The sequence below is a fragment of the Vicugna pacos genome, chromosome 16, assembly GCF_048564905.1.
Source record: "Vicugna pacos chromosome 16, VicPac4, whole genome shotgun sequence".
Taxonomy (NCBI): domain Eukaryota; kingdom Metazoa; phylum Chordata; class Mammalia; order Artiodactyla; family Camelidae; genus Vicugna; species Vicugna pacos.
In genome coordinates, this window is record NC_133002.1 from 11,535,668 (window position 1) to 11,560,989 (window position 25,322).

Genomic DNA, 25,322 nt, shown 5'->3' on the forward strand with positions numbered 1-25,322 from the left:
AAATCACAGCAGAAATCAGCACTAAGAGAAATAAATAAGCTACAAGAATGTACCATACAACACAGGGAATACAGCCAGGATTTTGTGGTAACTGTTAATGGAATATAACCTTTAAAAATTGTGACTCACTACATTGTGTACCTATATGTTATACTGTACAAAAAATAAATAAATACAAATGATCAGCATGAGAATGCCCACTGGTGCCCTGGACATCTCCTAAGGCCACCTGACTCTCCTCTGCCCTGCTCCACAGCTGCTGTCCATCCATCCGCATGTCCCACGTCAGCGCAGAAGTGACATCCAAACCCGGCTTTGCAACTCCAGCTCTTCTCTTACAGGATGGCAGAGACCCAATAAGGCAACCTCAATCTTTTTTTTTTTCTGTGAAATTTATTGTTTCCACATTAAAAGATTTTTTTGAGGGGAAGTATTTTTTAACCACATGATGACCCTATACAGCTGCCCAGAGGAGGGCACCATCGTAAGTCATTAACATGCCACGTGAGTTCTGAATAAATAAAAGCTACAAAGCCCAAGTTATATACAAATACCTCAGGCGATAATGTTTACAAACCTATGTACACTAAAACAAATGTAAACAGTAAACGCAGCATGAGTAATCAAAGGATGCACAGGGCCAACCACTTCCAGTCAGTCTGCCCCCAGGAGCCGCAACGGCCGCCCCTGGAACCAGGCCGTTCAACCCTCCCTGACACAACGGGACAGGCCCTCAGAAGACAAAACGAGATGCTCTGAAGATGTCAATGAACTGAAGGACCAGAGAGCCGGCGAGGCGGCTGCCACCACCCCAACCCCGAGTCTGAGGCGCATGAGGAAGAGGAGACAGCAGGGAAACGGCCCCGTGTGCCCCGGTCCCGGAAGCTCCTGCTCTCTGGGGCTCAGACAGGCATCTGCTGCTCTGGGAGGCAAGTCTATGGAATGATAACCACTAAAGTAAAATCAGAAGGTGCAGAAAATGTTCCCTAATTCAGTGACCTTCTTGACTCTGCCAGTAACAGGCCCAGACTGTGAGTGGTAGAGGAGGGGGACACATGATCATGAGCACTGGAGATGCCTGGGTGGGGGCTCGGGGGAGGGCACATGTCGACCTGATTTGGGGGAGAGCTGCTAGAAGATCTGCAATGTCCTAAACACAACTACTCCTATCCGCACAGCGGGGCGGGGCTATGAGGCGTGATGAATGGGTATTTCTGCATCCAGTGACCAAGTAATACACGGACGTATCACCTCGTGACCCACAAAAGTGCAATCATGTGAAACCAACGGCACTACGGCGAGAAGAGAAAATAGCCAGTATTGATATCGCGCAGAGTCCTGGGGCTGGGCGGGGCCCAGCAGCCGCCACTGCATGCAGCCTGCCCTCTGCCGGCCGCGGGGAGGCGGGTGGAGGGGCACGAGCCGGGCCCAGGCACCGAGGGGTGAGGCGTGGGTGTCCTGGGCAGCTGGAGGAGGGCGGGAGCCCCCGCCTGGAGGCCGGGCACTCACACACTGAGAGGCAGCATACCCGGGGCCGACGACGGGCGCGAGGAGCCCAGACCAGGTGGAGGAGGAGCCGGGTCAAAGCCGTTTACTGCCCTGTGGGGTGACCAGAGCAGAGAAGGGGAGGGAAGGGGAAGAGAAAGAGAGACTGTCATTTAAAATCACTTGACACACAGAGAAATTCCTCTGCTCTCTAACACTATTTCCCGGCCCACAGCAGAACCCTGACCGCCAAAGCAGCAGCCGGCTAGAGGACTGAGGACTGCGTGCGTGTGGGAGAGGAGACTGTGTGCTCCCTTCTCGGCAACTTCATCACACCGGCGTGGAGGCCAACAGCACTCGTCTAAGTGTCTGCCAACAGGGAGTGAGCTAAATAAATACGGGTATGGTCAAACAATGAAATATTATATGACCATTCAAACACATTCCACAGAGTTCTTTGGCAGCATGGAAAATATTCAGACTGTGATCGGTGCTAGGTAGAAAAAGCAGCAAGTAACCGAAGTAGGTTTAATGACATGAAGAAAAAAGGTAAGGAGCATATATTCTAGACTCTTACCTATAACTAGACATTACTATCTACGTAGCTAAATCTAGAATGTGCGAGAACACAGGCAGGCAGACGAACACACACACACACAATCACATACATTATAGAAAGAAAATTTAACAATAGTTACTTTTCTTCCCTTTGAGTTGTGGGTAAATTTTATCTACTACTTTATACTTCTTAATTTTATTCCAAATTTCCTACAATGTACATGAGTATCTTAATAAGGGGGAGAAAAATAACCTTTTTAAATTGTTTAGCAAGCAAAGCCAGATGGGGAGGCTTCTCGCAGACTTGTGAGACACCAGCCCCATCCAGCACAAGAGCCTGCAGCCAGGCCCCCAGCACCCAGGCGGAGAGCAGCACCCCGCCCCAGCCACCAGGCAGCACAGCCACAGGAAGCAGTGAGGGGGTGAGCGCAAGGCCTGGAGCCTCTCTCAGGAGCCACTGCAGCCCTACCATACTGAAAACGTCCCTAGGAAAATGTGTCCCACTAAAATCTGGGAGATGCAGCCAACAGCCCTACACACGCCCACCAGTGTCCCCACCAGCCTACTCATCAGAGGGGCCCAGGAAGCTGAATATAGACTCGTGGAGAGAGGTTCTCTTAAAAAAAAAAAACAAAAAAAAAACGCAGACACAGTACCCATCAAGCTGACGGCGTCCCACACTGACGAGGAGAGGGTAACCTCACAGAGAAACAGGCACACAGAGAGACCTGACAAGTGGCCGGTGACTGCTGTGATGGAACAAAGTTAACATCTGAAGAAGCTAAGCTCAGAGAATAGGTTCGGGGTGGAAGTCAAGCTACCCACAGAGGCCAAGAGCGACAGGCGGGGCTCTGACAAATGCAGCGTCTGCCTGTTGGACATTCTCCCACCGCAGTGATGCACAAGCAGGACTTTCCCTTTTCTCCTTGGAGGTCTGACATTGAGCCGCATCACATTATGAAAACTTTACATCATCCTCCCCGTCCTGCCAGTGCTATGGGCCTGTGCCTCTTCTGCGGGCAGGGGCCACACCCTATATGCCACTGGAGCCCCCGCATAATAAGTCCATCTGTCATCTGTCTGGCTGGTCCCAGAGCCCCGATCCTGCTCCTCCCAGAACCTCAGGGAGAACCAGGCAGGCCTCACAAACAGCTTCAGCTGGAAACGTGAACATCAGATTACCAGCCTCACAAAGCAGGGCAGCAGGCAGCGCAAGTTGTAACTACAGACCGTCCCCGAAACTCAGCAGAAAGGGAGCACTGCTGAGTGTCAAGAACTTGGCACATGTTCCAAGGGGCGTGCAAAAGAAGCAAACGTGAGGATGGCTCCATAGGCAAGGTTTAGGGCTGAGATTCCCGAATTTTTAAGCTTAGATGGACATTTAAGGAGTGTCACGTTCCTCCTCATCGTTGTAACACTAAGGAAACAAAAGCAAGAGAAGGTCCCGCCATTCACCTGAGCTCACCCCATGAGCCTGTCAATGGGGAAGCTGGGCCCACAACTGCCCCCAGATGCCCAGGCCATTATCCTCCCCGTCTCCTCCTGCCCAAGGACACCTGACAGGCTCCAGTGAGCAACCACTCTGGTGCTCGCAACGCAAGTCAGCTCTAATGGGGAAAATAAGCAGTGCAATCCAGAACACAAAGGGAAAGAAGAAACCAGGTAAGTAAGTTCTCTGTGTGGATGGAAATGGAATTCTTGATGTGAAAGCTGGGTGGAGGAGAGAGAAAACAATCCAGCGGGTGTCACCTAGCACCTCTCTCTGAGCCAAGAAGTAGGAAGTAAAGGACCAGGAGGAAGGAGGAAGCTGACCCCACAGGTCAGCTGTCAGTGTGGGGAGGCCCCTCCCAGGCCTGCAAAGCTGCACAATGAGGGAAGGTTTCCAAGGGAAGAAACACCTCCATACTCAGCCCATCTGGTCTCAGGGAGCAGCAAAAGAGCCAAACGGAAACGTCCCAGTGAACAACACAGGACCGAGAGGAGAAAGAACGGGCCGGGGTGGAGATACAGACCTGGGAACCATCTAGGTAAAAAAGGTTCCAGAAGCCATGAAATTTCATGATCTTACCACCAAAATTTAGTTAAAGAGTCTGAAAGACAGAGACTCCAGCTCAGACAAGGAACTAAGTCAGCTGTAAATGGCAAAAAGCAAAGTGAGAGAGGGGAAGAACCAACGCACGTTTAGGAGCCGGTCAGGCAACAGAGATAAAGCTTGGGGACGGACTGAATCTGACAAAGCAGCAAGGACAGGGACACCCGGGAGGGCAGTAAAGAAAAGGAGGAGTGGGCTAGAGCTAACTCAGGAGAGCAGGGACACTCCAGACCCCAGTCCCCCTGGTCAGATGGATGAATGGAAGCTCGGCACAGCTCGTCCTCAGCCCAGGCTCTGCACACTGAAACGTGCGCTCCCCAAAAGTAAGGTGGACCTTAAGCCCCTGCCCCCCACAACCACCCCGACGTGCTGTGGGGAGACAAGCCTGAGGGTGGGGAGAGAGCCCCACAGCAAGAATCCATCATCATTAGCGCCGCTTCGAGAGAGGGGACACTGGGAGACTGAAGAACGCCAGGCCCATGGAGGCAGTCTGGTGTGGTCCCAGGGCTGGCAGTGACCCCCGACCCCGCCCCCGGACTGTGGCGTCACCCCAACAGTGCCCTCCCAGTGTCGGGAAGACCACTGAGCCTGCTCCTCACAACCACCAGGCCCATTACTCCTAGATCGCTTTTGTTTTGCACCAGCTGAACCAATAATGGTTTACAGTCCAACCCAACAGGAACTGGACAGCTCACTCACGGGCTGCAAGCTGATTAAAGCAGAGTCAGCCCCATGCAGTTAGTAAAAACCAGTTTGTCAGTGTTAATGTGTCTTCCACCACGCACCATGATTAAGAATAAAAGAGCACAGCAAACAAGTTCAGTTACCCATGAACAACGTGGGAAATATGACTTTTTCTTGCCTAATAAAAAAAAAGGAAAAAACATTAAACAGTGATAATGCAAATACTATTTTCACACCATGCCCTAAAATTAGTTTACACTCCCCTACACACAGCCCAAAAGCAAGCAGACTGGCTTACAAAATTAGGGCAAATGACACAGGAAACTAAATAAAAGCTATGGGGGGAAGAGAACGTTTTGAGAACTCAAGTAGGCTGCACTACGTGTGAGCTGGTATCTCTGGGGAGGAGAGACATGAAGGCTGAGCAGGGGCTGGAGGAAACGGAGCAACAGCTGGGAAGCAGGCCCAGCACCCCACACTTCAGCAACCGGTGAAGCGATCACCACGAGATAAAACCCTGATTCCAAGAAGCCCTCACATAACCAGAACTTATAAAATATTCTCAAATCCCACAGAGCAACATACAACAATTAGGATTTATGTCTCTGTGGCTATTCTGAGGGAGGCAGGGGTCAGCGTGCACACACACATGCACACACACGCTGACAACTCTGACGATCTCTCCCCACCACGCTCCTGCAGGTTTCTAGAGGCACCGGGAAAAGCACCGAAACCGCCAGACTCCTCGGCGGCGGGGGCAGGGCAGGCAGGCTCTAGAGCCAGAGGGTGTTTCTAAATGGAAAGCTTTTTCTCATACTGAGACTACAAGATACACTTTGACGCTTCTGGAAGAACTGGCATTTCTTCTTTTAACCTGCCAGGTTTAATAATGGAGCTGGGAGCTGGGACATTTCCCTCCTTCCCTCTGCAGCAGGTATATCCCATCATGGTTTTCATCTAGTCACTAGGTCAGCAGGAAGAAAGGCCAGAGGGAAAAGGCAAGGCGGGCCAGAAGGAAGCCAGAATCAAAGCAAAGCAGCAAGGAAGTAGGAGCAACGGCAAAACCCACAGGAGCCACCCTCAGGCACACGGCAACGAGACAAACGTAACTCAAGCAGTAACAGGTTAATACGCGAGTGCGCGTATATAATCCATTTACATACAAATTAAATACTTGAGAAAAGGGCAGCCCACAAAAAAACATTTAGCTCTTAACAGAAACAGTACAATTAAAAATGTGCACTACTTAAACCAAAACTAAGTATCATCTGTAACTGCTTCTATCAAGGAGCGTACTTCCAGACTCAGTTCAGGACATGAAGCCTGGATGCTCCCCAGAGGACAGGGGCCCCGGCAGTTACAGCAAATCCTCCGCATCTACCTAAGACTGGGCTCATCTCTGGGCGATCACGGCCCTGGTGCTCTGCATCAGGGTCGACTGGAAGCCAGGCTCTGAGGAAGACAGGACAGCAAGCCTAAACTAATGTTATCCCTCCACCATGACTGTTTTAAGGACTTTTTTTTTGCAAAGGCATCTGCCGCACCAATCCATTCACGGTTTGCCTGTTCTCACGTCATAAGGTGCCCAATAATAGACTAATAACTACTCTGTTGGAGGGAATTAAAGGTTGCAGGCAAAAATAATTAGATACTACTTCCAACCCTCATGAAGACTAGCCTTAAACTGTCCGTGTATTGGTTGGGGAAATGGTATCTCTCTGTAAAAATACCTATCTACTTACTCCACTTACCATGGTGGTATAAAAACAGCCCCCTCAAGGTTGCCCGAAGCTCCTAAGCCTGCGGAATACTCCTTTCATTCTCACAGCCACTGAGGAGCCCCAATGGTTAGAATAAAACTCTGGTTTATATATTGATATTCTAGAACGTGCTTTCAAAAATGAAATGTGCATGAAGTCTTGATTTATGTATCAGTTTAGAATGTGCTCCTTAATGAAGTATACTTCGAGGTAGAATTTTAAGGGAGACAGAGAAACCACTCCACTTGCATAAGGATGAACAACAGAAACCTTTTTAGAGTGGACTGTGTACCAAATCAGGCACATAAATGTACCAAGTCCCCCACAAATGCACCAGTCATTGAGGAAAGCAGAAGAGACAAGCACCTTCAAGAAATTGTGAACATCTCTATATTCCTTTCGCAGACTCAAAGCAGAGACAGCAGCAAGGGATCATGGTGTCACGGCTGCTGCTCCACTAACAGCTACCTGAAGTCACGTGGTCAGCATCCCAGCCCACAGGTCCTAACTGGTACCTACATTAAGGCACACTTGTACAAGAGTGTAACTAGGAAGCTTTTTTTTTTTAATTGAGGTGGAACAATATGAACTGACACAAAGATACTAGCAATACAGTCACAATGGGCGTGTTGCAGCACAGTACTTAAAGCATCCCATAAGTTTATTAAAGTATATGGTAGATGCGTAAAATATGATTTGTCCTAACTAGGAACAACTGTAAGGTTGCAAAAATAGTGTGAAAACAGAAAACATTTACTTCTTACTTTATATACTCTGTACCAACTGAAATACTTTTTGCATTAATAAAGGATGTACCACGGCTGTAATTTTATGACAATTTTTTTACATTCTCAATTACCAAAAAAAATCTTCATATCATACAAAACTTGTGTCTCCTAAACTGTACTTGACCCAGTGGTCCTATATTTTTCTACAATGTCCAGGCAGAGGTCTGGGGAAGAGTCTACATATACGTGATCATCGTGTTCTCTTCTACCCTTAGCAAACATTCACCAAGAAAGTCTACTAGCCCGCAAGCACCGTGAGCCCAAGGTCTGTACCACAGTCATCTTTAACCCCCAGGGCCTAGCACAGTTGCCTTTCAAGACTCTGCTTCCCAGGACAGATGCTTCAGAGTCAGGGCACCCGGAGCAACAGACTCCACGGGGACTAGCAGACAACAACAGATTTCCCATCCCCGGAGAGCTGAATGATAACGCCTCAGGTGGGTTTATCACACTGAGTTGATATTTTCAAAGCTCAATAAGCTCACTTAATAATGTGCAACTTTACTGCCCAAAAAAACTAAACTCAGAACTTTCAAGACTTACCCTTTGTCGAAGAAAGATGTGTGCCCTGATCGAGAGAACTTCGTGCTGTTGCTATTCATCACCCCACAGTTAACGTTCCCTGAAATATAGGATTTTCGTGATGCTTGGTCCTTTGCAAAATTCCTGCAAGCTGCTAATTTGGATTCTAAAGCCTATGAAAGGAAGAAGGAATGATTTGGTTGTCAAAACAGTAGCTGCACATAAAAATTTGCATTTCAAACCATTTCTATTTCAAGACTCAAACCTTAATCTCTTGGCTGATAATGGTGGCAATTTAAGCCGTATCAACACCTATCTAATAGAAAGAGGCAATATATATGCTGGCTCCCTTTCTAATGAGCTCAGTATACTTATTTCTCTCCGTATTACTGACGGATACAGATATAACCCTCACTGTACAACTAAGGAAAAGGGGGCACAGTAGACAGAGGTGGATCCTGGGTCTCTTGGCCCCATCCACTGCTTCTTTCTGAGTTGGGGACTGTTTGTCTGTTGGCTAGTTGGAGGGTGTGTGTGTGTTTGGGGAGTGAGCATTATAAAGAATGCAAAAGCATCTGTAAAATAGTTGAGAATTTTTTTTAAAGCAGCCAATTTTTTCTTCAGGGCTTCAGGTTGGTTGTTTCACTGTATCAGGGTGGGTAAGTGCACATACAGCACCTCACGTGAAGTGAAATGCTACTCCATTTCTGACAGCACACTGTAAAAATCCAATACCCTTTGTCTATAATTAAATAATTCGCCTGAAAATGACACCAGCCCTTTAGCATGTACCTCCAGAGTGCCTGCTCAGCACCTGTCACCACAACACCTGGCCTGTGCCAGGCTCTACAGACCGTTGGCATGAAGAGAACAGAAGTTTCCCACTGAGTTCCAACAAACACAAGTATCACCAACACCCCCCACCCTTCCCACACATTTTACCAAGTCAAACCCTCTCCCAGAAAAAAAACGGAGGGGATATAATCCATGGCCCAGAAAAAAGACAAAAAATAGTCCACTCCTATTATCCATGATGCTAAGGGATTGGGGAATACATAGACAAATCCACAGATAATATACTCCACGCTGAGAATCCTCCCCCCACAATTTCAATAAGAGCTGTTAAGAAACAGCAACAAAAAGAGACGGAAACTTCTCTTCTCCTTTCTTAGCAGCACCAGGACCTAGTAAAACAACAACAGAAAGAAGGAAGAGCGGTAGTGACCTCGTAGGATAAGCTCTTAACAAGCCTTTCGTCAGCATCTTACTACAGAGACACATACTCAGTAAAAACTGAGAGCCATCAACTTCCTATATTCAAGACACTCATTCATTCATTCAGATATTTGCTGAGAATCCGTCATGTAACAGGACAGGCTGTGTCTGACGCATCAGTGAGACAACCAAGTGCAAGTACCGGGCCTGGCACTCAAGCAGCACAGTCTAGAAATCAAGATCTGGACGATATTCACACCGAGGAGGAGGCGACACCACGGTTGTGAAGATGATGACCAGAAAACCCAGGACAGAACTCTAAGTAAAGTCAACACCGAGAGGGTGGGCAGACGGAGACCCAACCAGGTGACAGAGAGGAACGGGCAGGAAGGTGAGCAGCAGACGTGACACAGAATCAGAAAACCCGAGGGAAGATGGCATCTCAAACAGACAAAAGACAGGTCCGCACTGGATGCTTCAAGTACAGTTAGGACAGAACAGCACCCGCTGGATTTGACAGCACTGAGATCAGCAATGAGCAATTCGGGTGGAGCGAGCAAGGCACAGAGCCCAGACTAGGGTATCTGGGAGCGCGCATGCCATCAGAAATGCTAACAATCAATGGAGCCGTGCTGTCAAAAGCCTGGCTGCGAAGGGAAGAGAGAAACAGAAAGACAGCTAGAGACATGACATAAAAGGAAGGAACAGCTGCTTTTATTTTTGCTTTCAAGATTTTAAAACTGTGTAATATCCAATACATAAATATTACAAAGTATATACATATATAACACATAATGTTTACAAAAACCTTGTATATATATTAAAATACACAGTAAAAGGCTGAAGATACAGGAGACAAAGATGAGAAGGCTGGAAGGAATGAGACCCAAAGCCCAGACGGACAATTAGCCATGGGCAGGAATGGGGTACTTTCACCGCTGAGATTAAAAAGTAAAAACAGCTATAAACAGAGAAAAATAAAAGACAGTTTAAGAGAGGAGAACAAAGTTTAAATAGATGGCCTTGATTTCTCAGTGGAAAAGGATGCAAGAGTGGGGATGCCAGCCTCCAGGTGAAGTCAGCGGACAGAGTACTGCAAAGTAGTAGGAAATGAGATATTCGTTCAAGTATGCAGGGACGGGTGGGTAACAGACGACCAAAATTCTAATGACACACAAAAAAACAAACTGCAGCTGAATGGATAAACACTGCAAGGACTCTAAGTTCAACTTCCATGCACCATGTCTGAAGCAAACTAAAGCAAAACAGGGAACAAAGAAAGCCGACAACATGGAGTCCAGGGACAGGCAGAACTAACCCAGGAGTATAACAAAGAGAAATTCAAGGGTGACAGCGGTACAGCAGCCCTAGACGCACGGCCAGAGATTCAGCAAAGAGTGTAAATAAGAAGCTGGAAGACAGGAGATACAGGAAAGAAGGTGGATGTTTCTCCTGTCCATAAGGGAAAAAAGGTAACTAGAAAAACTAAGAAAAAGAAAAAGGTGTGTAAGTTAGCTATGATACAAATATGAACAAAACCTGGTATGCTTCTGAGCAAGTAAAGAATAAAACACTTGAAACACCTGTTCAGAGGCACAAATGGCCTGGAGCCCAGCTCCCCCTCTGTGATTATGCAGTAAATAATACGCACATGGGCAGAATTTTGTAGTTGCTGTTGATTTTCAATTTTCAGAACCAACCAACAGAGTTCAAGAAAGAACAGACACACACACACACACAACAGGGAACTGAGATACAGTATAACAAACTCAGAAACACAGATTTAAGCATATTATTTAAAGTTATAAAAATAATCAACCAAAGAACAAAAAATTAAAAATTGGGAGGATATGAGTTAAATTCTCATCTTTTTGCTTAAAGTTGGTAAGATATGGAAAAACAAGCACAGCATTTCAAGTTACAGGTTACAACAAGCAGGTTAAACTATTACAACAATTCTTATAACAAGGAGGTTAAAAAAAGATTGTTGGAGTGAGGGGAAATTACCCTATGCACTGTATGAACAACTTGTGCACCTTACCTTTTTTGGTTTTGTTTGTTTGGTTTTTTGTTTTGGGGGAGGTAATTAGGTATTTATTTCTTTTGATAAAGGTAATGGGGATTGAACCCAGGACCTTGTGCATGATAGATATGCACTCTACCACTTAGTAACCCTCTCCCACATCACTTTTTTTAGCAACATTAAAATGCAAATTTAATCTGACGGTCAGGAAATAATTTTATGAGCCAGAGAAGGTAAACATAGGGCCTTGTACCTTGGCCTCCCATTTCTTCTTTATTATATAAAGTGTAACGCAATTGCAGCCCTTTTCAGAAACAGTCACACACAAAAAAACAAGGGAAGGGGCAGTGAATAGTGGGAAGTTTCAGGGGTAGATTATTGGAAAGAGAGGTAAACATCACTGAAAGAAATAGGAAATGGAACTGACTACCCCTAGAAAGACTAACTTTATAGGGGCTTAAAAATCATAAGGTTATTTGTTTCCGGTGATACAGATGCAGGAAAACAGAAGGCCCACTGTTTGACTGATCCAGGCTGCAAGTCCCTTCTGTAGCCAAAGAGATCGTGAGTCAACAGCGACAGGGTAAGCAAGCTGTGGACCACGGATGAGTAGGAACAAAGTGAAAGCAAGAGATGACAAAAAAAATCAAAACAGAGTACTAATCTTGATAAGGTCAAAGGAGTAGATATTATACAGAGTGAAAAACTGAATAAGCAGAAAATTGAGTTTAGTTTTTCAAAAGCCAAACCGTTCTTGTAAACAAGGTTAGAGCCAAGGAAACAGCAGTGAAGCTGAGGTGGCCAAGCAGCAGTAAGACGGGCATGACTAAGAGCAGAAAGTTACATCACGAGCCAACGCGAAGGTCCTCCAGAGAAAATGCCCAGGGGATGACCGGGGGCGTGGCAGGCAGAGCAAAGAACAGGATCAGAGAGCTGTATAAGGCACACAGCAGGCCTAGACGAAGTATCTCAGAAACAGATGGAGGAGCCACAGTGCTCTAGAAACAGCCAGGGGCACACGAAGGTAGCCCAGCGGGAACCTGGGAGCTCAGCGCGCAGGGCCCTCCGCAGAGGCACCGCAAGCCCCAGCCCTGGACCAGTCCCGGCTGGTCACTGGACGCTCTTGATTCTCAGTTTACTTCCACAGCCGGTACCGCTTCTTCCCTCACTTCAAATTAAATAATTCAGTGCCTGGGCAGCCGAAACATCTAGTGATAAATAACTTAACACTTACCCCTACTTTCCGTAAGAGATCCCCCACAATGTTCAGTGCTGATATCCTAGCTGAAGGAGTCAGTGGACTGGTCCCAAAACCGTTTGGTATCGCTAGAGAAAGACAAAAGGCAAGTGAGTGATCACTCTTGCAGTTCCCTTTATACTTGGGTTTTGCTTGATAACGCAAAGCAGTATACACTCAATGAAAACCCAATCTAGTATTCTAAACTGCGGATAAAATATAAAGTGGAGATAACCAAAAATACATTTAACCATCTTCCAATTGATAGATATTTAAATTATATCCAATTTTTCATCATTACACTTTCAAGGACATATATCCTTAAAACATCTAGACAAGTATTTCTGGAGAAGAGGTTCCTAAAAATGGAACTGCTGGGTCAGAGGGTATGCCCACATTTTCACCTTCGTGTCCTGCCAAAATGCTCCTAGGCTGTGCCAGTATCAACGGTCTGTGTGGTGGTGCCCTCAGTGTATTACACATTTTTTTTTCCTTGCCAATTTGATAGCCACTGTTTTAATTTTTGTTTCCTTAATAATTAGTCGTTTGAATCTCTTTTTCTGGAAGTCATCTGTTTATCTCTGCACTTTTTTTCTACTGGGTTGTCTTTTCTTTCGTCAATTTACAAGAGCACTATACATTATAGACAGTCAACCTTTCTCTTGTATGTTTTATTTTTCAGTGTGACATTTATCTTTTAAACTTTGTGTTTTGAGGGGAAGCCTTGGACTTCCTCACCTCAATATTATAAAAATGTCACCCACATTTTCTAATGTTTTCCTAAAAGACTTTTTTAGACATAGATCATTTAACTCATCACATATCTAATTTTTTCCCCTGCAAATGGATATCCAATTGTGCCAAAACCATTTAGAGAAGAACATATCTCATCTGACCTGGCACTAAAACCATACTCTGAATTTCCTACATATTTCAAGTTCCAGTAAGTTGTCTATTCCACCAGAATTACACTGCTTTAGTTATTACACTGTTAGAATATATTTGGTACTCTAAAGGACAAAGCCTCTTTGTTATTAACCTACTTCAAACTTTTCTTTTTTTTTTTTCTTAAATGAGGGGGAGGTAATTAGGTTTATTCACTTATTTAGGTTTGGAGGAGGTACTGGGCATTGAACCCAAGACCTCATGCATGCTTTGCATGTACTCTACCACTTGAGCTATACCCTCCCCTCTATTTCAAACTTTTCTTGACTATTCTTGTACATTTACTCTTCCAGAGTGACTTTACAATCAACTTTCCAACATTAAAAATCCTGTTAAGAATTTTCTTAGAAATTTAAACTACTGACTGATTTGGGGAAGATGGGTATTGCAACCATGTCTTCCCGTTCAGAATCATGGTATTTTAGCATGATATTTTTCACATCTTCTTACAGCAAAGAAGGTTTTCAGTTTTGCACTTACATTATTTTTGAGGTATTAAAGCACAGTAGTTAAGAGCTCTGGAGCTAAACTGCTAGATATAAATCCACCTCTGCCATTTAGCAACTGTGTAAAAGGGGGGTGAGTAATAACAGCACTTATCTGATAAAGCCGCTGTGAAGTTTAAATTAGTTAATACACTTTTTAAATGCCTAGCACACAGTAAGTACTCGATAAATGCTGGCTATTATTTTCATCTGTTTTCTACAGTGCTAACCAGCATGCAAAACACTTTTCTTGCTACTGCTGCTGCTGCCATTACCCTTGTGCTCTAGAATATGGTCTCACTGATGGCAGAACTACACTCCCAGCATCCTGAGTGATACACGTATGCAATGTGATATAAGGAAACTGCTATACTTTTCTTGTCAAAAATCTCGATCTAATTTTTCACTATTCCCCTGAATTTTGTACTTTAAGTATTATTAAATCTGTACTTTCATGGTAAGTTGTCTTAAAGGCTTTTTGGAAACAGGCATTATATCAATGAAATGCAGTTAGAGAGGAACTACTTCACAGAGATCAGCTCTTCAGTCCTGCCCTCTGGCTTCTCACTGCATCTGTGCCCACCTCCTTGTCATGAAATGGCAGCTTTAGGTCAGTGAAAGTTCATGCTATCAGTTCCAATCTAAAGATGTGTCTATCTGGACAAATACTGCTGCCTTGGGGCTGACATACCCTAATTCTGTGCCACAGCGAGCGCTACGTCCTAGTGACACCCCAAGAGGCTCCTCACTGTTCTGACCAGCGCTCAACTGAAGAATTTTCAGAACTTACCTGCATAATTCTAATTAGAAACATAAAAGTAAAACATTGTAAATTCTCAAATGTTAGTAAGTTTGAGGTTCTCAAATACACAAGCAGCCATTCTGAAAAACGCACAGTGAGCACTCCTGGTGACCGCTGTGATCTACACACTGCCTGCCCTGTGTCTCAGTAGCAAACCCAGCACGTACCAGTACAACCAGCACCACCTTGGAATTATACTTTCTCTAATATCACCTCATAGCAAGATGAAGATAGGGTGAATTACCTATCCGAGGACGACTGAGCACTTGAAATTTGGCCAATGCAGTTAGAAACTCAATTTTTAATTTTAATTCATTTAAATTACTAAGAATTTAAATTTACATAGTCACATCTGAGCAGCTACTGCATTGGGCACACAGACACAGAGGGCTTACTGTTCTAACTGCCCAGACAGAACCCTTCCCGTATCACTTTCTGAAAGAGAAAATCCTGTATTTAAAGAAAGGATGGGAAGAAAGATAGCTTCCATTTGGGGAGAAAAAAAGTATAGAGGAAGTGAAAGTAGCTGAAATATGATCTATAAGCAGCAAAAACTAAATAAATCTCAATTGAGAGCTTCAGGGTTCCAGTCTTAAAATTCCATTTAGTGGCTACTAAATGGTTTTTCTGCTTATCTGGGTTTTTTAAAAAAAACACCTTGACTGATGGCAAAAGGAATATTCTTCGTGTACTATTCATCGGTTACTCTGAATTTCACCTCTGAAATGGCAGCTACTGTGTCACAGAATGGACACGTCCATCCAAGCCAATCTTAGACGAGTCTGAATGGTAACTTGATGAGTCTCTGTACATTCTGTGTATAGACTTCTGTCCCCTGATAGTTAAGTGACAAAAGCAAGAAGTAAAACTGCATTTAAATACGATCCCAAAACTTGTGTATAACAAGAAAGTGGCACAAACACAAAAAAGCAAACCTAACAGAAAAAAAGTCAAAGTGTTAGCTGACTTTAAAAAGCAGTAAGACTGCAGATGGATTTTCTTCTTTTTTGCTTTTAAATTTTTCTACATGAACATGTATTACTGCTACAGTCAAAAGATAAACTTTCCTTAAAAACCTTTAACTTTTTACAATTTCAACTTATTAAACTGCTCTGTCTTTAACGTAGCCATCATCTGTTTCCTGTGTATGAGTGGCCTAGAAAACAATTCCTTCTGCTTCACACAGTGCTACTTAACCAACTTTTAAACTGAAATTATTGCTTAAATCCTAGCAATGCCTGCTTCATCAGCAAACACTCTAAAGTTGATCATCTACCAAAGGTTCTAAAAGAAAAGACATTACAAACCTTTTGGTGAAGGAAAACTATTCTCCGTTCCTTTGCCAACAGGAGTAGCTGGCAAAGAAAGTGATGCCTGGACAGCAGAATCCATCTTTTCACAGTCTAGAGTGGGAGAACTGGGAGCTGACTTTCTGGTCACTTCCTGCTGTCTTTCCCGAACAGCCAATTCTTGTCTTAAATCTGTTAAGATATTGCAAAGGTAATAAAATTCGATACAGGAACCAACTACATCAAGCAAAGTCATATCTGAAATGCCATAAAAGGGGGTGAGTACAGCTCAGTGGTAGAGCACATGTTCAGCATGCATGAGGTCCTGGGTTCAACCCCCAGTACCTCCATTAAAAATAAATAAATCTAATTACCCTCCCCCTCAACAACAAAAAAAAAATCATTGAATTGAAATGCCATAGACAGTCTTCCTAAACTACTATTTCTCAAAAATGAATTTCCTATGTAACAATTTTTATTTCTAGGGGAATAAAAATGACAATCCTACTGTCTGAATGATCACTTAGAATCTAAAACTGCTACAAGCCTGAGAACAGTTGTTTATGCCTATATGCAAAAAGAAATAGGGCAGAGTCCAAGTAGAATTCACAGTGAACCTTTATGACACAAAATAAATATTCTTAACGAACTCATTTGTATTTATTTTGAAATGATGATGTATTTGGGGATTATTACAAAATCAGCGAAGGTCATTTTGTAATCTTAAATGAGTTGGCATTTTTTAATTATTGCTATGGAATATTTTGTTTTAGAAAAGAAGTGTTCAGAACAGTTGCAAATTGTTTTCTTGCTTTCAAATACTGCATTTTTAATTCAAAAAGTAATGTTCTTTTCCAGATACTCAACTGACCTACAGAAACTTGCTTATATTAAAAAAGGATACAAAGTTATCCCACTTCTTGGTATATATCCAAAAGAATTCAATGCAGGACATCAAGATATTAGCACACCCATGTTCATTATGATATGAAATAAGCCAGTCTCAAAAAGACAAATACTGTATGATTTCACTTATACGAGGTATCTAAAGGACAGCAGTCCTCCCTCATCCAAGGGGGATGTTCCAAGACCCCCAGTGGATGATTCACATCCACCAAACGTGACAGCACAAGATTTCTCCTGCTACACAGAATGGCACACAATTTAAAACTTATGAACTGTTTATTTCTGGAATTTTCCACTCATTATTTTCAGACTGCAGCTGACCGCAGGTAACTGAAACCATGGAAAGAGAAACTGAAGATAAGGGGGAACAAAACTCAAACTCTGTGCCTCAGTTTTGTGACCTACAAAATGGGGATAATATCTACCTTCTAGAGTTGATAATGTAGGTATTGAGTTAAGAGATTAAAAGTCCTGAGCATGGTGTCTGATAGAAGTATATAAATGTATATAGCTTTAAAAAGTTGAACCTTAAGATAGCTTAGCACTCTGGCTTAGGGACAGTAAGGTAAGAGATAAATATTCTTTAAGTTATAAATTTTACCTCTTGCTTCATCCTTTAACCTCTGTACAGAGACCAACAAAGATTCCTTTTCATCAAGTTCACTTTCTAAAAATGCATTTCGTTCAATGGCCTGATTTAGCCTTTGTTCAAAGTCTTCCAGTGAAACTATTGTTGCCCTAAAAAGGAAAAAAAAAAATTAGAGTCCACAAACTAAATAAATAACGTGCAAACAGCTAATACAAAAAACTGTCAGTTCATCTCATGCCATTTCCTGACCTAGAAAGCCTGGCCCAGCTGAAAAAGAATGATCTCACCCTCTTCTAACCTCTGCTGCATTTAGTGTCTCTACTATCATTTGGGGCCATTTAATATATTCTTTTCTCTTACATTCCAATCTAAACTCAAAGTTTCTTAAAAGAAGGCCACTTACTATATAATTTATACCTCCACACTGGATTTTAAACACGATTCAATCCAGTTTACACATTTTCATGAAGAAAACTTTTCAATAGTTTTAGAGTATGTAAGAATTAACTAAGAATCTGTTTAAAACACGAAGTCCTGGGTCCCACTCCCTTTACTTTCTCCCTACCAACCCTCTTTTTTTTCCTGCATTTCTCATCTCACTCATTTATTCAACAAACATAGACAGGTACCTACTGTGTGCTGTCTACCCACTATGTGCTATTTGCTACAGAAATAAAATTCCCTAACCTCAAGTTAGAACTAGTAATGCCATGTCCAATTTTATCAAGTCCTACCAACTGTCAAAATATCTCTCAGTTCCATTTGCTCTCTTTCAATCTGTTCCTGGCTTAATTCTTCACCCATCACCTGGATTACTCCTAAATGGTCTTCACATCTCCCCCTCCCTACTTTCAATTCCTCAGTATTACCTTTTCAAATCACAATCTGATAATACTCCTAATTTTAGAAAATTCTTAAAGAGTGCCCCTTTGCCTGTAGAATGACTTTCAAACACAAGAACAAGGTTCTCCACAATTTGGCCCCAAACACCTTCCAGTCTCATCTTGTTCAGCCATACTGTCTCTACACATTTCAACCAAGTGAAATATTAACACCTTGTGCACATTCCTGCCTCTCTGCCTCTGCATCCCTCTCTTCACCTGGATAATACCTATTTCTCCTCGCAGACTCAGCTTCCCCAGTTACCACAAGGTACTTCAGCTGCCCCCTTCTCTATGCCCTGCAGCAGCTTGCGCATTCTTTTTACCAGTCTTTATCACGTGGAACACCCATATCTGTCAAGCCCAAGGGCAATGGCTAGCTTATCTCTGTATCCTCAACTCTAACATCATGCCAAGCATTTATGAGTCACTCAAATATTAAGGAAAGAAATATCAGAAAATAATTGTTAAGTAATAAGAACTAAGTCTAGAATGGTTAAGAAACTACTAATTATAGACATATGAAACCTAGGCCAAGTAATGGCAAGCCACTATAGGCTGCTCAGCAGAGTCACAATGAAAGCATTATTTTGAGAAAATTCATTGATCAGTATTAAAACAGAAGACAATAAAAACAAGTGAAAATTTAAAAGCAGATCAGGTAGGACGTAACTGCAGAATTCAGCTATAAGATGTGAGAACCTACAGAAAGTGTGGTACTATTGAGAACACAGAGGGAAAGACGGAGGAATGAATAAGACAGATACTTTAAAAAAAAAAAAAAAAGGTACCTGAAAGACAAAGGAAAAAGACATAATGAAAAGAAAAGCTTGGAAGGGCATTTTCTGGGGAGGTAAAGATCGCTGGTAAGTTTCAATGCAATGAGTTACAGGTGACATGAGATACCAGAAGGATATGTTCTGGGACTAAGATCCAGGTGATAGGTTGAGCCTAAAGACAGATTCTAATCACTGATTGCCAACTTTGGTTACTCCAACAAAATGCCCATCACTCATATACCTTTTTGCTCGCTCCAGGTCATCGTTGGCCTGCTCCAGCTCTCTCACATACTTATGCAACTGCTCCTTAATGGCCCGAGTCTGACTTAAATCATCTTCTAATACTGAGACCTGCTTGTAGCTCTGTGCATATTGATGTTCTAGTTTCTCCTGAAGGCATGGGTATAGGAAGGAAAGTATGCATCATTAACATAGCTTTCTTTAACAACGGATGTACCCCAAGTAAGGGACAGGGTAGGGGATCCAAAAATTCACCCACAGTCTGAGTTGATTGTACCCCTCCCTCATTTTCATAATATTTAAAAACAATGACATTAATTCCAAGTGCCTTAACTCATATAAAATTAGTCAATCATTTTCCTCTCAAAGAAATCTAATAATGATCTCTCTGAAAAGAGGTAAAATAGTAAAACCATTGCCTCAAAAGCCTCAACCTTGGTGGGGGATCCTGAGTTCTCAGGCTGAATGCAGCCGAGGGTAAGGAAAGAAGTTGACTGACAGAGTTCAAATTCCCTACACCTTACCTGCCCGCCCCAACCTTCCCCTAACCCATCCTCCTGCCCAGACACTGAAAAACCACAAGATTTGGTTCAGGCATATGATGAAGAGCAGCAAAAGGGGTTAATCTTTTTATTTGCGAAAATTTCTTGTTAGAAAGGACTTTTTAAATCCAAACTAAACTCTCAAACTAAAGGGACTATGAACCATAATGAAATAAATATGCATTTCATACAAATATAATTTTAAAGTACCACTGAATGAGGCAATCTGTCAAAACAAATCATCAGGCAGCTTCTGAAAAATTACAGGAACTACAACATAATATTATAGCTAGGAAGGTTATAGCTAAAAAACCGACAGCTACAGTTTCGAAGTGAACTCCTGAACTCTAAATCACCTTTCCCCTGGTTCTATGAAAGAAAATGGTGTGTCAAAAATTCACTTTAGGCCATTTTATACTTTTATATTGCCTGCTGTTCTTAAGCTCCACGTGAAAAAATGTATTTCTCATTTTAATAAAACCCAGCATATTGGACACCAGCTTCTAAGGCCACAATTACCTTCAACGCTTCCACTTCATACTTCAGTCTTTGGTTATCAGCTTGCAAGTCTCTATTTCTTTGTTCAGCCTGTACTAATTGTGCCTCCAACTCTGCTTCTAATTCTCTGCTTCCTTCCTGGAATTCAACTAGCTCATCCCGAGCTTCCTGGAAGCTAATGAGAAACAAAATGGGGAAGATGGTTACACTAGGAACCGAAAGGATCATCTTGAAGATGATTATGTATCAATTCAATCATTTTTGCCTGAACATTCTACTACTATAAAATACACTAAACAATAAAGACAATCAGCTGTACATCTTACCCTACACGCAGGGTTCAATGAAAATAAGTTAAGGCTCAAAAGGATGCACATTTTATATAACCTTGTATCTTTCTTACTTAATGTATTAATGAAGATGCACATATTACTATCCACAAATTAGTTTAGCATTTAGGTGTTTTTTCAATATAACTGATTTCCTTTGTAATTCTATTATTTAATTTTATGCATTTAAAAACATTATTCTGAGAAGGAGTCCACAGGCTTCCCCGTCTATCAAGGCATCTAACAGCACAAAAAAAGACTAAGAAGCCCCGCCACAGACACACACCTTCCACGTCCACTGGCTTCAGCAGTAACAATGCAATGGCAGTAAAAGGTTTGGTAAGGCACAGTAAACTGTTAACCAAAGTAGGAAAATGTATATGTATCTTAGAAAGATTCCATTTTAAAAAGAAATTTAAGACAAGTTTTGGTGCTTAAAAGGTTACCTAAAAGTTTTCCCAACTAACTGAAGTAACTGAGATTTTACAAAATGCTCTGTATTACCCCTGAAGCTCTTGGTCCTCCCTCAAAGCTTTGCTGGCTCCAGACACCGATAACACTTGCTTGAACAGAGTCTGATCTAAGGAGCCCTAGACAGCTTATCAGAATCTCCAAAAGACCAAAATGACAAGGCAGAATCAGAGCACGCAGAGCACGCCAAAGATGGCCAAGCATAGTAATAAGCATAAAAGGAGGTAAGCTACCAGAAGAAATCACAAATGACACTAAGTTTTCTTATTACTTTAATAATTCAAGTAATACAAGGATTTATGACATTTTTACACTACTTAAATACCAGCAATGTTTATGACTATTTCAAGAATCCCAATCCTAAGTCGAACTCTAAATTTAGCTTTGTTTAAAAAAAAATGCACAGGCTAGAGATGATGCTTTCCAAAGCCCTCTCCTATTTTTAAGATGCTTTTCAACGTTACCTTTGTTTATACTTTAAGGAAAGTTCCTTCCAATAAGCAGTTTCCTCCTTTAAACTTGAAAAATCTGGTATATCTTCACCATCCATGATCAAGGAAGCCTGTGAAATATTAAAGACAAAAATAAATTAATAGAGAACATAGGAATCTTAATAAAAGTATAAAATCTGGGACAACACTAAATCTGCAGCATTCTGGAGGGAGTCAAACATGGAAAGATTCTAAGAGGGTTTAACTCTTTATTATAGCTCAGGCACATTTAATCCCTTCACCACTCCGCTGTTGGGGGTGGACAAGGTCATGATAGGAAATGAACAGAACAAAGACACTGAAGCCACATGAAGCACTTCTGGTCACAGCACTAGGTTCTGGGGAATTGGCCCCACATAATCACCCTGCACACAGCAGCTGGCTTAAGGCTAAGTGATCTTCTGGGAATCCGCGGATAGAAAGAAGCTTGCTGTCAGAGCTGCTGTGACTGCTTCTCTGTTGTACAATCCCTTCAAAACACATGCTTGAAACATTTTACGCCAGGTGACCCTACTAGGAGATCAGGCACATTCCCAATAATTTACTATTATTACATTTCTAAGAATTTCCTGCTAATTCTCTCTTAAGTCCCACGCTTCCTCCATAAAGCCACTATTCCTCCAACTTCAGTGTTCCTTCATCTCGGTTCTTTCTCCCAAGGTGTTCAGAGATGGTGAAAAATTTCTACTTAGTTAGCCCTGCATGTGGGCTGACTGTCTTAAAACACCCCCCCCCCCACCCCACTACCCGCCGGCGGAACACCACAGGCGCTAGACTCCCGCCTACAGCGGCTCGGTCTCACCCCGCCCCGCCGCCCCGCCCCCCCCCCCCCACCCCGCATCTCCCGTCCCGTTCCAGCTGCGCTTTTCAGAGCTGCCCGACCTCGCCATTCCGTCTCAGGTCTGCATATTTTCCCCACCTAGAAAGGCTGGCCCTTCCCTGTGCATTTGGAAAGCACCTATTTATCCTCTAAAACCTAGCTGTCATGTTTTCCAGAAAGCCTTTCCTGTCCTCAACCAGACAGCGCCAAATCTCCCACACCCCCCGCTCCCCCTACACGTGCTTTCATGAACACACTCACCGCATCCTAACGGATTTGCTTACACCCCTATGGCCCCTATTAGGCTGTGTATTCTTCTTACTTCTTTCAACCCCAGCACAATTTCTGCACAACAGCAGATACTCAATAATATTTACTAAGTCAAATCAAAATTGATTCAACCTAATCCATACTGGGCAGCAAGAATCCAAGACCAGATTTAAAAGTAAATTAATAAAAACTTGGAGTTGTAGAGAACTTGGGAGTTCATCTAGCACAACCCACTACTTATGAATGTTTAGCAAAATCACGACAAGAACAAATACAGAAATCCATTCTGAGGGCAGGTTTACCAACGAGAAACAAGAATGGTTGCTAGATGAATAAAATTAAAAATGGAACTACACACAATGACTTTAATATCTTTGTGGCCTACTGTGATTTTTTTTGTTTCAGTCAAGTCCTCCCTGACCACACCATCTATTATTACCTTTGGCATGTTGGTCAATCTCCCAATTATCTTAAATTACCAATCAGCTTCAGAGTTCTTTGAAGAGATGGGTCCTAGACTTATTTTGCATCCCTTCATGGCACCAAGCGTAGCACTCTACTCAGAGGACATACGTAGTGCTTGCAAACGTTTACTGAACACCTACAATGTGCAGACATTAAGTACTGGATAAATATTTCGTGCACCAAACACCCCCTCCTCTAATCTGCTTCGCCCTACACTGGTACACTATTGTCTGTTATGCTAATCTCTTAAAGCATGACAGCTCTTCGTGTGTAAACCCCACAGAGTTAGGAGTCCTGGTGAGACTGGGGTCCAGAGTTCCAATTCTGCTGTTAAATTCTGTAAGCAATCTGCTTAATCTTACTCTTAATCTTCATCAAATAAGGGTTTGGACAGTATCAGATGACTTGTTTCTTCAAGTATGTATACTGATGAGTAAAAAATACTGATCAATTTTATAATCCTATCCCTTCAACAAAGTTCCCAATTCCCACTCAGTTTCCCCAGATGTAGGGATAATCTTAGTGATACCTGTAATTTAATTTGTAGTAAGCTGTAAATGAAGGTGAGGCTAATCCAGCAGCAAGAGGTATCTGTATTTCTAAAGAATATCCAAGGCACTTAAAGACATCACCATGTGACATCAAAAACTCCTCAGACTAACTGCCTAAGTCTCCTTGACACACCAGCTGAAGATATAATTACAGGACACATAAGAGAAGCATCTAAGGGTAAGGCAACAATCATGTGTCCCTTGAATGCTCTAAAGTCTTTCCCCAAAATCCCAAAAGAAAAATTGTTGACTACATTTGAAATCTATGTAACCAGCCCTAAAGAAGTTCGCGGGCACTAACTGGCCCTCAAATCTGGGTAGACACATTTGCCACCTGAACACTGGCAACCACGGATCAATGTGCAAGTCAAATACTCAGTTTCTGACACACAATCAATAAAGTACGGTTTTGCAAAACGTCATGAAGATCTGAGGAACACACGAAGCAAAGTTCTGCTGCTCCTTCCTCGATTTTAAACAAGAAACATTTGAAGAGACAGGAAAGGTTGAGGCCCCCAGTTAGTTCCGGAGGGCAGGACCTATGTCTTACATATAAATCCCTTTTGCATCACCAAAAACATGGAACCACGGTAGAAATCCAACAAATATTTGAATTTGAATTTGAATTATGATCTTTCTTTTATTCTTCCCCTTTGCTCTCAAAGTATTGTTTTCCTTTATTAACATCGAAATTCCTACTTCAAGAACGGAGTAAGCAAAAAGATGTGTGGGTAGTTTATTTCTACCTCACAACACACCACCATGTATTAAACCAGGAATATAAAACCTATCATTCTCGGCTAGACAAAATTGTCAGTCTGAAGCATGCCGAGCCACATTCACAGTCGCTCATAAAGCTCAGTGCAGGCTCCACATCAAAGAACAGGGAGCTGATGGGACTTACCGGGGAGAGCCTTAGAAACACCACTGCACACTAGCACCTAATCACTGTCCAGCTCTTAAGTCTTAAATATAAATGCACAACCAAGAACCACTAGACAAATGAGAAAAGCCAGTAGCCCGAGTAAGAAAATCCTAGGATCTACTCAACCTAGAGAAAACAGATAATTCAGGAAATGAGAGAACTTTTTCTCCTACAAGAACCCAGGAGAGTTACCTCCTCCACACTCCCTGAGACAGCTACAAAAGAGAAAAAACAAGACCTGGACAGCACAGGATGGAGGAAATAGTGGTTCCCACCCCGGATTGCAAAGAAGAGGCATCCCAAGACGAAGGCTAGTCCATAACGCCCAGAAAGTAACCCAGCCAGGTGGACGGCTCCAGAAACATGAGGAATCCCATACAACACACACCAGGAAGCTGGATAACTCTGAGGTCATAGTGAAAGCAAATCACTTGTGGTCGATAAGGAAAAAAAAAAAAAGCAAGTGGAAACTCCAGAGAAATCAAAACGAGTCTAAGAAAGTCCCGATCTTTATATGGTATTTTTTAAATTAAAGATTTCAAGTCTAAAATTTTTAATTTACTGATTTTATATTATGCAATTGAGGTAAGCTTCATAATTTTGTAGCCAACGAGTTACCTATTTTTGGTCTTAAATTTACCATACATTTAGTGCATTGCTCCCTTTTAAGGTTCTAGTAT

At 42.6% G+C, this 25,322-nt stretch overlaps 1 protein-coding gene across 3 annotated transcripts in view; it reads right to left on the reverse strand.

The window, feature by feature from the left end:
- Positions 1–373: 373 nt before the first annotated feature.
- NDEL1 (nudE neurodevelopment protein 1 like 1) overlaps positions 374–25,322 on the reverse strand; it is a 29,260-nt gene continuing 4,311 nt past the window's right edge. Inside the window, exons 2-10 of one of the 3 annotated variants that reach the window (XM_006217772.4) lie at positions 21,585–21,682; positions 20,342–20,495; positions 19,282–19,430; positions 17,393–17,529; positions 15,904–16,077; positions 12,362–12,453; positions 7,911–8,062; positions 4,963–4,997; positions 374–1,599 (exon numbers count right to left, since the gene is read on the reverse strand). In XM_006217772.4, coding sequence (XP_006217834.1) covers positions 1,592–1,599; positions 4,963–4,997; positions 7,911–8,062; positions 12,362–12,453; positions 15,904–16,077; positions 17,393–17,529; positions 19,282–19,430; positions 20,342–20,495; positions 21,585–21,670 — 987 coding nt within the window. In that variant the 5' untranslated portion in view covers positions 21,671–21,682 and the 3' untranslated portion in view covers positions 374–1,591. Of the gene's footprint in view, positions 1,600–4,920; positions 4,998–7,910; positions 8,063–12,361; positions 12,454–15,903; positions 16,078–17,392; positions 17,530–19,281; positions 19,431–20,341; positions 20,496–21,584; positions 21,683–25,322 lie in introns of all 3 variants that reach the window. The other 2 variants (XM_015250798.3, XM_006217771.3) reach the window with 2 other exon arrangements.